We start from the raw sequence: 13,474 nt of genomic DNA, 5'->3' as shown, positions 1-13,474 counted from the left end.
AATTTTGCCGTATTCATAGGTCCTTATCATTTGAAATTCAGTTACTGTGTTGGGTCACATTCAAATTATTATTTCGTTCATAACTTCCATAACACATACTACACTAATCTTGCAGAAAACAGAAAACATTGGCAAATGAATCTGAATTTTCAAAATATTTATTGAACAGAAATATAAACATAAGCCCCAAAGAAAACAACATGACAAACTTTAAGTACAATGTAATTTTCCCCTCATTAATATAATTGCTTTCTGTTCATGGTTTACAGAGTGATGGCTCTTCCCCTTCTGTCCCTTTGTACCTATGTGTATCTAGCAGAAAAGTTCTTAGCTATGGCTATGGGCGCACTGAAACTTCCTAAAGATTATTATGTTGAAATGTTTATTTACTTTCCCCCAGAAGAAACGGGGGCACTGGCACTGGCTGGATTGATCACAGGACAGATATTCAGGATGCTCTGATCATCTTGACTTCCACGTTTATGAGCAAAAAATGGACGCCATGGCTCGCAAACAGGAATCTCGATGAATGTGTAGATATGGCACCCATCACTAACATTGTAAAAGGCAATGGACCTCATACCTACATCCAGGAAAATCCCCACTCTGTGCAACTGGGGACTCACCCAGAGAGGAGTCATAGGCACAGTGCTGGCAGCAAAGACCTTTCCTTCTCTGCAACCCACAGTCAAGAAGCCGTGTTCTGAAGAAAGCTCAATCTTCCCCTGTCGGTTCACAGATTCCTTGCACACACCAACATCCCACACTTGGCTGGTGCCCACGTCCACCTCCCAGTAATGGCGGCCGGAAGTGAAGGGAGGGGTGCCCAGGACGCACAGGGCTGTGTCGAACCTCTCAGCTTGCTCCTTCCTATTGTGGCTCAAATCCCCACTTCGGAAACTCCTCAGGTCTTCAGAAATGATGAGATAGTTGTTGGCTGTGTCCACATCCAACGTCATATCCACTGTGCAAAGAAGAACCAGGAGTTCAGCAAAGACACACACTACAGACTCCCTCTGCCCTTTGACTGCAAACACTTAAACGCATTATTCACTTTTGCTCTTATTCTACTTTCTTTCCCAAATCAAAATTTCCTGGGGAAACTTGTTTGGCCACCTGATGAGGTTAAATTGTATCTATAGATTGCATGAATATGATCATTGTAACAAGTCCACCTTATTCATATTAGAAATGCCTCTCCAAATAAGTTAGTGGATAATTTGATGAAAATTAGTTTTCCATTTAGCACACACGATACATGAAAGAAGACAGTAGCTTGCGCTCCAAAGTATTCTATAAACTTGCACAGATTCCATGAAAATCTCTATGCAAAGGTGAGAACTGCTGTTGTTTGTGAAGCATGGAAGTTGTAGATGCCACATATCCTGCTAATGCCTATGTTTAATGAAGAAATGTTTGAAAGTCGTTTTCCCAGTGCCTTTTATGGGTTGTGGCAGGTCCTATAGATTCCTTACCTTGAAACTTCCTCATCCTTGGGTTCATTGTTAGAACCTTTTTCAGCTTGGGCTCTAGTTCCTTGATGATGGAAACCAGCGCCCTCAGCTTGTACTTGGGCTTGATGTCATCCTTCTGAGAGACCACAGAGCAGAAACGGCACAGTAAACCTTCCCCATCGGGCTCCTTCTGGAGTGAATTGAGGCACTGGAGGCAGCAGGCATATCCACATTTCAGTTGCACGGCTTCTTCAAGATCTTTTAGGCACACAGGACATCTAATGACCTGTATGAAGTGCTCAGCCATGGCAAATGTCTATAGAAAAAAAAATGAACACGGAATTAGAATTTCCACGAGCTGAATGAACAGCTGATAGTGTGTGGGGCTTTTATCTTTACATGCATGGAGCTGTCATGGCACGATACTTAAAATCACTACTGCTAGTGATGAAGACACAACATGAATACAAATGTCAATGACTCGAGGCCCTGAACTTCTAATATCTGTAATACTCATTGGAATAAAGGGCATGATTCATCGAAGGACTTTGAATTGAAATAGTAAAGGAGTCTACACCCCTGAGCTCTTTGATATGGTAGCCACCAGTGACAAATGGCTATTGAGACCTGGGATGGGACGTATCTGAATGGAGATGTGCTGTGAGCCAAATACACTCTTATTTTTGAAGACATAAGGGGGAAAAGAGAATGTAAACTATCTCCTTGAGAACGTTTAAAGTTGCTCACATTTTAAATGATTTTATTTTGAGTTAAAATTCATTAGGCTTGTTTTGTACTATTTTATGTGACTACCAGAATATGAATTTACAATGACATATATGGGTTATCTTATGTTTCTATTGGACAGTGCTGGAGTCCATTTGAAGACCTTCTACTTCCCCAACTGTGCAAACTGGATGTGGTGAAAACCCTGATAGCGCACCAAAAGGACAAGACACAAAGTACAAATAAGTCCTACCAGGTAAAACTGAATCTTACGCTTGGCGGGGGAAGAAAAAAAAAAAGCAAAAAACAGAACTAAAAAAAAACAAACAAGCAGCCATATATATGACAGTGGATTAATATCCAAAATATATAAGGAATATTTTCAAGGCCGTAGCAAAAAGAAAATTGTAGGGAACTTTCTGAAAACATTAAGAATAGAACTGCCTGTGTTCCAGCAACCCTACTTCTGTGTTTCTACGTGAAAGAAAGAGGTCAGCATGTCAAAGAGACATCTGCACTCTCAGGTTCTCTGCAGCGTTATTCACAAGAGCCATGGAAACAACCCCAGAGTCTGTGAGAGAAAAATGGATAAGGAAATGGTGGTATATACATTGGATTATTCTACCATAAAAAAGAAGGCAATTCTGGCATTGCACCAATGTGGATGAAGGCCGAGGGCATGATGGGAAGTAAAATAAGTGAGGCTGAAGGAAGTAAACACTGTATGATCTCAGTTATGTGGAATCTGAGTTGACTGATCTCATAGAATCAGAAAATGGCCGCTGCACTCCAGCCTGGCAGACAGAGCGAGACCCTGTCTCAAAACAATTAAAGAAAAAATGAATCCCCATCCTGGAAGAGGTAGGTCCCAGCATCCGGCCAGATCGTTTCAGCAATAGTAATGTAAACAAACTTTGCTTTTCATTTCCTTCCCTTTCTCTTTCTGAATTAAAAGGAACAAAAAACTGAACCAAAAAAAATATCAGAAAATAAGAGAAGAATGATGGTTGCCAGGGGTTGTGGGAAGGGGAGAATAGGAAAACAATACTAAACCCATAGGAAAACCTGATGTTGAATAATGGAGCTACCGAACCTCTGTCCATCATTTCAGAAAGTCTACCAAATTCTGATGAAATTCAAGCAAATGGAGATTGTCACGTCTCTTGCCCTGGTATTGAAAATCTGAGACTTACCTAACTGTTACCAGGGCAGAGGTGCCATTATCCTCCAGAAATACAGTGCGTCTGTCATGGAGTTGGCCTCAGACAACACTTGTGGAATCAAGACATTATTGCATTCCCCTAGACTCTCTTACGCCTTTTGTAAAAATGAATTCCAAGAGATTGAACTCACCTCTCCTTCTGGAGTTTCTCCCCTGCTCTCCAGCTGCTTCTGCAGACAGCTCAGATCTGGAGTGAGAGCTGCCTGACAGGGGCTTTTATACGAGAGGGTGTCTCCACCCACCTTAGCCACACCCTTTCCCTCCTTTTTAATCCAATCAGATTCTGATTTCATTCTGCCATCATTGAGATGGTTACTATTGGACAGGTTTTTACCATAAAGGAAGACGATTGTGTTTTCAGTGTTATTTTTTAATTAACAAGGACAAAATATTGCCATGTAATATTTTTTAGATAAGATCTTGAATATTATGCCTATTGATTAAAACTTGGAAATTAGTTAAAATTAAATAAAATCTTAAAATTTGGGGTGACATTTAAAATTCCTCTAAAATGAACGGTGCGACTTTCAAAGAGTTTTCTATTATAAATGTAACACCTTTTCACATTTCAATAAAAGAGGTGAGGTAAACCTACTCAGAAGTCTTTACTAATAGGACACTCCACAGACCACACTCAACTCTCAAAAACATTTTCTCTATAATGTAAAGATTCTAATTAAGAGGCTTAGAAAAGAAATCCCAAAACGGTTTCCAGACAATCAGTCAGCCAGTGAAGTTCCGGTTTTTCTTTTTAGTTGCAGCATCTAAAATGAAAGGTAAAAGATACTGTTACAATCTTTCTATTTCCCTTACATCACAACACAAGTAAAATGAGATTCATTTCCTCTTTAAAAATGTTCACAATTGGGTTCCTCATGTGTTAAATATATTATAGGGGATCAGAGTTCATGGATAAGAACGTAAAAGTGGGAGACTGGAGGTCAGGTGGGAAAGGATTTGATTACATTAATGTCATTAAATTAATAGTCTTTAATTCAATCATCTCCACAGTAATCATTCTCTAGTGATTGCTAGATTCTCTTCTTTCCTCTTCAAAGCCAAGGCAGTTCTCAACTCCTTTTGTCTCGTGAAGGCAAATTGAGAAACACAAATCTCTACGTTGTGGTGCATATATTATATGAAATCCTTGCACACTGCATTTCTTCATTGATTGGGATCTATAATATAATCTGCCACATGTATGTCCATGTATACACACATACCGTATCAACACATATGCATGCAGGGAGAAAATGCTTATCTCTTCTTGCATAATTCTAATTGGTTTCTTTTCTTATATAAATCCTTTTTTTATTTTATTTATTTTTTTATTATACTTAAATTTTAGGGTACATGTGCACATTGTGCAGGTTAGTTACATATGTATACATGTGCCATGCTGGTGGGCTGCACCCATTAACTCTTCATCTAGCATTAGGTCTATCTCCCAATGCTATCCCTCCCCCCTCCCCCCACCCCACCACAGTCCCCAGAGTCTGATATTCCCCTTCCTGTGTCCATGTGATCTCATTGTTCAATTCCGACCTATGAGTGAGAATATGCGATGTTTGGTTTTTTGTTCTTGTGATAGTTTACTGAGAATGATGATTTCCAATTTCATCCATGTCCCTATAAAGGACATGAACTCATCATTTTTTATGGCTGCATAGTATTCCATGGTGTATATGTGCCACATTTTCTTAATCCAGTCCATCATTGTTGGACATTTGGGTTGGTTCCAAGTCTTTGCTATTGTGAATAATGCCACAATAAACATACGTGTGCATGTGTCTTTATAGCAGCATGATTTATAATCCTTTGGGTATATACCCAGTAATGGGATGGCTGGGTCAAATGGTATTTCTAGTTCTAGATCCCTGAGGAATCGCCACACTGACTTCCACAATGATTGAACTAGTTTACAGTCCCACCAACAGTGTAAAAGTGTTCTTATTTCTCCACATCCTCTCCAGCACCTGTTGTTTCCTGACTTTTTAATGATTGCCATTCTAACTGGTGTGAGATGCTATCTCATTGTGGTTTTGATTTGCATTTCTCTGATGGCCAGTGATGATGAGCATTTTTTCATGTGTTTTTTGGCTGCATAAATGTCTTCTTTTGAGAAGTGTCTGTACATGTCCTTCGCCCACTTTTTGATGGGGTTGTTTGTTTTTTTCTTGTAAATTTGTTTGAGTTCATTGTAGATTCTGGATATTAGCCCTTTGTCAGATGAGTAGGTTGCGAAAATTTTCTCCCATTTTGTAGGTTGCCTGTTCACTCTGATGGTAGTTTCTTTTGCTGTGCAGAAGCTCTTTAGTTTAATTAGATCCCATTTGTCAATTTTGTCTTTTGTTGCCATTGCTTTTGGTGTTTTGGACATGAAGTCCTTGCCCATGCCTATGTCCTGAATGGTCATGCCTAGGTTTTCTTCTAGGGTTTTTATGGTTTTAGGTCTAACCTTTAAGTCTTTAATCCATCTTGAATTGATTTTTGTATAAGGTGTAAGGAAGGGAATCCAGTTTCAGCTTTGTACATATGGCTAGCCAGTTTTCCCAGCACCATTTATTAAATAGGGAATCCTTTCCCCATTGCTTGTTTTTCTCAGGTTTGTCAAAGATCGGATAGTTGTAGATATGCGGCATTATTTCTGAGCGCTCTGTTCTGTTCCATTGATCTATATCTCTGTTTTGGTACCAGTACCATGCTGTTTTGGTTACTGTAGCCTTGTAGTATAGTTTGAAATCAGGTAGCGTGATGCCTCCAGCTTTGTTCTTTTGGCTTAGGATTGTCTTGGCGATGCGGGCTCTTTTTTGGTTCCATATGAACTTTAAAGTAGTTTTTTCCAATTCTGTGAAGAAAGTCATTGGTAGCTTGATGGGGATGGCATTGAATGTGTAAATTACCTTGGGCAGTATGGCCATTTTCACGATATTGATTCTTCCTACCCATGAGCATGGAATGTTCTTCCATTTCTTTGTATCCTCTTTTATTTTGTTGAGCAGTGGTTTGTAGTTCTCCTTGAAGAAGTCCTTCTCATCCCTCGTAAGTTGGATTCCTAGGTATTTTATTCTCTTTGAAGCAATTGTGAATGGGAGTTCACTCATGATTTGGCTCTCTGTTTGTCTGTTGTTGGTATATAAGAATGCTTGTGATTTTTGTACATTGATTTTGTATCCTGAGACTTTGCTGAAGTTGCGTATCAGCTTAAGGAGATTTTGGGCTGAGACAATGGGATTTTCTAGATATACAATCATGTCGTCTGCACACAGGGACAATTTGACTTCCTCTTTTCCTAATTGAATACCCTTTATTTCCTTCTCCTGCCTAATTGCCCTGGCCAGAACTTCCAACACTATGTTGAATAGGAGTGGTGAGAGAGGGCATCCCTGTCTTGTGCCAGTTTTCAAAGGGAATGCTTCCAGTTTTTGCCCATTCAGTATGATATTGGCTGTGGGTTTATCATAGATAGCTCTTCTTATTTTGAAATACGTCCCATTGATACCTAATTTATTGAGAGTTTTTAGCATGAAGGCTTGTTGAATTTTGTCAAAGGCTTTTTCTGCATCTATTGAGATAATCATGTGGTTTTTGTCTTTGGCTCTGTTTATATGCTGGATTACGTTTATTGACTTTCGTATGTTGAACCAGCCTTGCATCCCAGGGATGAATCCCACTTGATCATGGTGGATAAGCTTTTTGATGTGCTGCTGGATTCGTTTTGCCAGTATTTTATTGAGGATTTTTGCATCAAAGTTCATCAAGGATATTGGTCTAAAATTCTCTTTTTTGGTTGTGTCTCTGCACGGCTTTGGTATCAGAATGATGCTGGCCTCATAAAATGAGTTAGGGAGGATTCCCTCTTTTTCTATTGATTGGAATCGTTTCAGAAGGAATGCTACCAGTTCCTCCTTGTACCTCTGGTAGAATTCGGCTGTGAATCCATCTGGTCCTGGACTCTTTTTGGTTGGTAAACTATTGATTATTGCCACAATTTCAGCTCCTGTTATTGGTCTATTCAGAGATTCAACTTCTTCCTGGTTTAGTCTTGGGAGAGTGTAAGTGTCGAGGAATTTATCTATTTCTTCTAGATTTTCTAGTTTATTTGAGTAGAGGTGTTTGTAGTATTCTCTGATGGTAGTTTGTATTTCTGTGGGATCGGTGGTGATATCCCCTTTATCATTTTTTATTGTGTCTATTTGATTCTTCTCTCTTTTTTTCTTTATTAGTCTTGCTAGCAGTCTATCAATTTTGTTGATCCTTTCAAAAAACCAGCTCCTGGATTCATTAATTTTTTGAAGGGCTTTTTGTGTCTCTATTTCCTTCAGTTCTGCTCTGATTTTAGTTATTTCTTGCCTTCTGCTAGCTTTTGAATGTGTTTGCTCTGGCTTTTCTAGTTCTATTAATTGTGATGTTAGGGTGTCAATTTTGGATCTTTCCTGCTTTCTCTTGTGGGCATTTAGTGCTATAAATTTCCCTCTACACACTGCTTTGAATGCGTCCCAGAGATTCTGGTATGTTGTGTCTTTGTTCTCGTTGATTTCAAAGAACATCTTTATTTCTGCCTTCATTTCGTTATGCATCCAGCAGTCTTTCAGGAGCAGGTTGTTCAGTTTCCATGTAGTTGAGCGGTTTTGTGTGAGATTCTTAATCCTGAGTTCTAGTTTGATTGCACTGTGGTCTGAGAGATAGTTTGTTATAATCTCTGTTCTTTTACATTTGCTGAGGAGAGCTTTACTTCCAAGTATGTGGTCAATTTTGGAATAGGTGTGGTGTGGTGCTGAAAAAAATGTATATTCTGTTGATTTGGTGTGGAGAGTTCTGTAGATGTCTATTAGGTCCGCTTGGTGCAGAGCTGAGTTCAATTCCTGGGTATCCTTGTTGATTTTCTGTCTTGTTGATCTGTCTAATGTTGACAGTGGGGTGTTAAAGTCTCCCATTATTAATGTGTGGGAGTCTAAGTCTCTTTGTAGGTCACTCAGGACTTCCTTTATGAATCTGGGTGCTGCTGTATTGGGTGCATATATATTTAGGATAGTTAGCTCTTCTTGTTGAATTGATCCCTTTACCATTATGTAATGGCCTTCTTTGTCTCTTTTGATCTTTGTTGGTTTAAAGTCTGTTTTCTCAGAGACTAGGATTGCAACCCCTTCCTTTTTTTGTTTTCCATTTGCTTGGTAGATCTTCCTCCATCCTTTTATTTTGAGCCTATGTATGTCTCTGCACGTGAGATGGGTTTCCTGAATACAGCACACTGATGGGTCTTGACTCTTTATCCAATTTGCCAGTCTGTGTCTTTTAATTGGAGCATTTAGTCCATTTACATTTAAAGTTAATATTGTTATGTGTGAATTTGATCCTGTCATTATGATGTTAGCTGGTGATTTTGCTCGTTAGTTGATGCAGTTTCTTCCTAGTCTCGATGGTCTTTACATTTTGGCATGATTTTGCAGCAGCTGGTACCGGTTGTTCCTTTCCATGTTTAGCGCTTCCTTCAGGAGCTCTTTTAGGGCAGGCCTGGTGGTAACAAAATCTCTCAGCATTTGCTTGTCTCTAAAGTATTTTATTTCTCCTTCACTTATGAAGCTTAGTTTGGCTGGATATGAAATTCTGGGTTGAAAATTCTTTTCTTTAAGAATGTTGAATATTGGCCCCCACTCTCTTCTGGCTTGTAGGGTTTCTGCCGAGAGATCTGCTGTTAGTCTGATGGGCTTCCCTTTGAGGGTAACCCGACCTTTCTCTCTGGCTGCCCTTAACATTTTTTCCTTCATTTCAACTTTGGTGAATCTGACAATTATGTGTCTTGGAGTTGCTCTTCTCGAGGAGTATCTTTGTGGCGTTCTCTGTATTTCCTGAATCTGAACGTTGGCCTGCCTTGCTAGATTGGGGAAGTTCTCCTGGATAATATCCTGCAGAGTGTTTTCCAACTTGGTTCCATTCTCCCCATCACTTTCAGGTACACCAATCAGACGTAGATTTGGTCTTTTCACATAGTCCCATATTTCTTGGAGGCTTTGTTCATTTCTTTTTATTCTTTTTTCTCTAAACTTCCCTTCTCGCTTCATTTCATTCATTTCATCTTCCATTGCTGATACCCTTTCTTCCAGTTGATCACATCGGCTCCTGAGGCTTCTGCATTCTTCACGTAGTTCTCGAGCCTTGGTTTTCAGCTCCACCAGCTCCTTTAAGCACTTCTCTGTATTGGTTATTCTAGTTATACATTCTTCTAAATTTTTTTCAAAGTTTTCAACTTCTTTGCCTTTGGTTTGAATGTCCTCCCGTAGCTCAGAGTAATTTGATCGTCTGAAGCCTTCTTCTCTCAGCTCGTCAAAGTCATTCTCCATCCAGCTTTGTTCCATTGCTAGTGAGGAACTGCGTTCCTTTGGAGGAGGAGAGGCGCTCTGCGTTTTAGAGTTTCCAGTTTTTCTGTTCTGTTTTTTACCCATCTTTGTGTTTTTATCTACTTTTGGTCTTTGATGATGGTGATGTACAGATGGGTTTTTGGTGTGGATGTCCTTTCTGTTTGTTAGTTTTCCTTCTAACAGACAAGACCCTCAGCTGCAGGTCTGTTGGAATACCCTGCCATATGAGGTGTCAGTTTGCCCTGCTGGGGGGTGCCTCCCAGTTAGGCTGCTCGGGGGTCAGGGGTCAGGGACCCACTTGAGGAGGCAGTCTGCCCGTTCTCAGATCTCCAGCTGCGTGCTGGGAGAACCACTGCTCTCTTCAGAGCTGTCAGACAGGGACATTTAAGTCTGCAGAGGTTACTGCTGTCTTTTTGTTTGTCTGTGCCCTGCCCCCAGAGGTGGAGCCTACAGAGGCAGGCAGGCCTCCTTGAGCTGTGGTGGGCTCCGCCCAGTTGGAGCTTCCTGGCTGCTTTGTTTACCTCAGCAAGCCTGGGCAATGGCGGGCGCCCCTCCCCCAGCCTCGCTGCCGCCTTGCAGTTTGATCTCAGACTGCTGTGCTAGCAACCAGCGAGACTCCGTGGGGTAGGACCCTCCGAGCCAGGTGCGGGGTATACTCTCGTGGTGCGCCGTTTTTTAAGCCGGTCCGAAAAGCGCAATATTCGGGTGGGAGTGACCCGATTTTCCAGGTGCGTCCGTCACCCTTTCTTTGACTCGGAAAGGGAACTCCCTGAACCCTTGCGCTTCCTAAGTGAGGCAATGCCTCGCCCTGCTTCGGCTCGCGCACGGTGCGCGCACCCACTGACCTGCGCCCACTGTCTGGCACTCCCTAGGGAGGTGAACCCGGTAGCTAAGATGGAAATGCAGAAATCCCCCTTCTTCTGCGTCGCTCACGCTGGGAGCTGTAGACCGGAGCTGTTCCTATTCGGCCATCTTGGCTCCTCCTCTCTGTAAATCCTTTTAAAATATACTCACATTTCTGGGAGCAGTTATTCTCCAGCTTCTAATTTTATGGACCCAGGTTCCTGGAGCACTGATCCCTCACATCTTTTAATTTTTATCTGCTTTGAGTAAAGCTTGAACAAAATTTATGTGCTCTTTGGGAATACCAGGTGGCCTCAGTTGTGGAAAGCACCAAGCCCAGTGGGTTGATTTGCCTCTCTAATATTCTCCCAAAATATCTTACAGCCTGGAATTGCATTCATGCTCATGTCTTGGAAGAGGAGTTCTTCCGTTCAGAATTAGAGAAGAGCGTCTTAGGATTGCTGGCACACTGGTGGGGTTGGTTTGGGTGTTAGATACTTTGCACATCTTTTCCAGTTGCATCTTTTCACAGAAAGCAGCTCCGCTGGCTTCTACTAAGACAGTGGTAAAGTTTCCTTTCCCGCTCTCATGTACAGTTCCGTACTTTGAGGGTCTCCTGTGTTTGAATAAAAACCTGTCCTTCAACATCCCAGTCAGCGAGGGCTGTATTCTCCATGCCCCGTCCCAGCAGTTGTGTCACAGAAGCGGACGTAAATGGTTGGCGTCGGTGGCTTCCGATCCCCAGGCCCTGGTCACTGTACAAGCAGACTTTTCTTTTTTTTTTTTTTTACTTATACTTTAAGTTCTGGGGTACATGTGCAGAACGTGCAGGTTTGGTACATAGGTATAGATGTGCCATGTGGGCTTGCTACACCCTTCAACCCATCACCTACATTAGGTATTTCTCGCTAATGCTATCCCTCCCCTAACCCCCCGCCCCCCGACAGGTCCCAGTGTGTGATGTTCCTCTCCCTGTGTCCACGTGTTCTCATTGTTCAACTCCTACTTATGAGTGAGAAAATGCCATGTTTGGTTTTCCAATCTTGTGATAGTTTCCTGAGAATCATGGTTTCCAGCTTCATCCACATCCCTGCAGAAAACATGAAGTCATCCTTTTTCATGGCTGCATAGTATTCCATGGTGTAGATGTGCCACATTTTCTTCTTTAACAATGAAGAGAAGCTCAGAGTTTCTGACAACCCAGGGCTTGGCTCAGTTTCTAAAGGAAACTGTCTTCCTTTCTCTCGTTGTCAGTGTTGGTACGGCAAACGGATTTGAGGTGAACCCGGACAGTGTGGTCTTACCCTGAGCCACTGCCCTGCACGTGGCCCCACTGTCAGTCCAGCCGGGGCATGGATGAGGTGGCTCAGAACCAGGCAGGTCATGTTATTGCCCAACCGTGGCTCTGAATTTTTTTTCCTCATGATTCCTTAGGTTCTGTGTTTTGCCCAGGATATAAGGAAGCACTCACGTGGCTCGTCTAGTCACCAAGTTCTGTGAGGAGAAGTGTCAGTCAGGATGAGCTGAGACCACAGAGGAGAAAAAACGGAATTCTTGCAAAATACTTTCATTAAGTCCAAACAAAACAAAACAAAAACAGAAAACCACAGCCCACAAGTAAAACAATAAAAAACCTGTGAATTTTGAGAATCTGATCTGCGTCTGCCACAGAAAGCTTCCAATTATCAACAAAAAAAATGAGGCACACAAAGAGAAGAGAATGTCTACAAGTCACAAGATGAAATAAATGTGCTCAAGCCCTTGGGCTTCCTCTCTACAGACTGAATTACTTGTCTAAGGAGCACCAAAAGAACTAAAGGAAACAACAGGCAAAGAACTGAAGTAAATTAGAAGAGTAACACCTCACAAAATAGAAAATATCAATAACCAAATACAAATTTTAAAAATGAACTACTTAGAAATTGAGGGGCATAAAGTAAAATAACTGAAGTGAAAACTCACTACAGAGGTTCGACAGAAGTTTTTCCTTTTTTTTTTGGTTTTTATAAATGTTATTAAAATCTAATTCAAGGCAAGTGAAATTGTCACTGCTGATGACACCATCTTATATAGAGAAAACCCTAAAAACTCCAACAAATTCTGTTAGGACTGATAAATGAATTCAGTGAAGGTGCAAGACACAGAATCAACAAACAAAAATTCTTAGCATTTTTATGAATTGTAAATAAACCATCTAAAAAAGAAAATAAACAATAATTCCAGGCCAGGTATGCTGGCTCACACCTGTAATCCCAGCATACTGGGAGGCCAAAGTGGGCAGATCACTTGTGGTCAGGAATTCGAGACCAGCCTGGCCAAAATGGTGAAACTCTATCTCTACCAAAAAGACAAAAATGAGCTGGGCATGGTCACTGCTACCTGTAATCTCAGCTACTTGGGGGCCTGCGGCAGGAGTCTGCAGTGAGCTGAGATCATTGCACTGCACTCCAGCCAGGAAAACAGAGAGAGACTCTCTCTCCAAATATCATAATAATAATTCCAATTAAAATAAGAATAAGAAAATCAAACATAAGAGTAAATTCAATGAAGAAGGAGAAAGACCTGTACAATAAAAAGTATAAAATACCAATGAACAAAATTGACAAAAACACAAATAAAAGGATATCTCATGTTCATGGATTAGAATTAATATTGTTAAAATGTCCATACACTCAAAAGGATCCACACATTCAATGCAATCCCAATCACAATTGTCATTTTCCACAGAAAAAGAGAAAAAAGTCCTAAAATTTGTGTGAAGCCACAAAAGACCCCAAATAGTTAAAACAATCATATGCACAAAAATCTCACAGCTGTAGACATCACACTACTTGATTTTAAAATATATTATAAAACTATTATAATCAAAA

General features: G+C 40.9%; 1 protein-coding gene across 1 annotated transcript; it reads right to left on the bottom strand.

Annotated features, from left to right (window-relative positions):
- Positions 1–386: 386 nt before the first annotated feature.
- LOC100989536 (ret finger protein-like 4A) lies at positions 387–1,761 on the bottom strand. The gene is made up of 2 exons (XM_034945247.3): positions 1,476–1,761; positions 387–964 (listed from the first exon to the last, which is right to left on the bottom strand). Exons 1-2 carry the CDS (start codon positions 1,759–1,761, stop codon positions 387–389), a joined length of 864 nt encoding a protein of 287 aa, XP_034801138.3.
- Between the last annotated feature and the right edge of the window lie 11,713 nt (positions 1,762–13,474).

This window comes from Pan paniscus, chromosome 20, assembly GCF_029289425.2.
Source record: "Pan paniscus chromosome 20, NHGRI_mPanPan1-v2.0_pri, whole genome shotgun sequence".
NCBI classification, from domain to species: Eukaryota; Metazoa; Chordata; class Mammalia; order Primates; family Hominidae; genus Pan; species Pan paniscus.
This window is presented reverse-complemented; position numbering and strand designations above follow the sequence as displayed.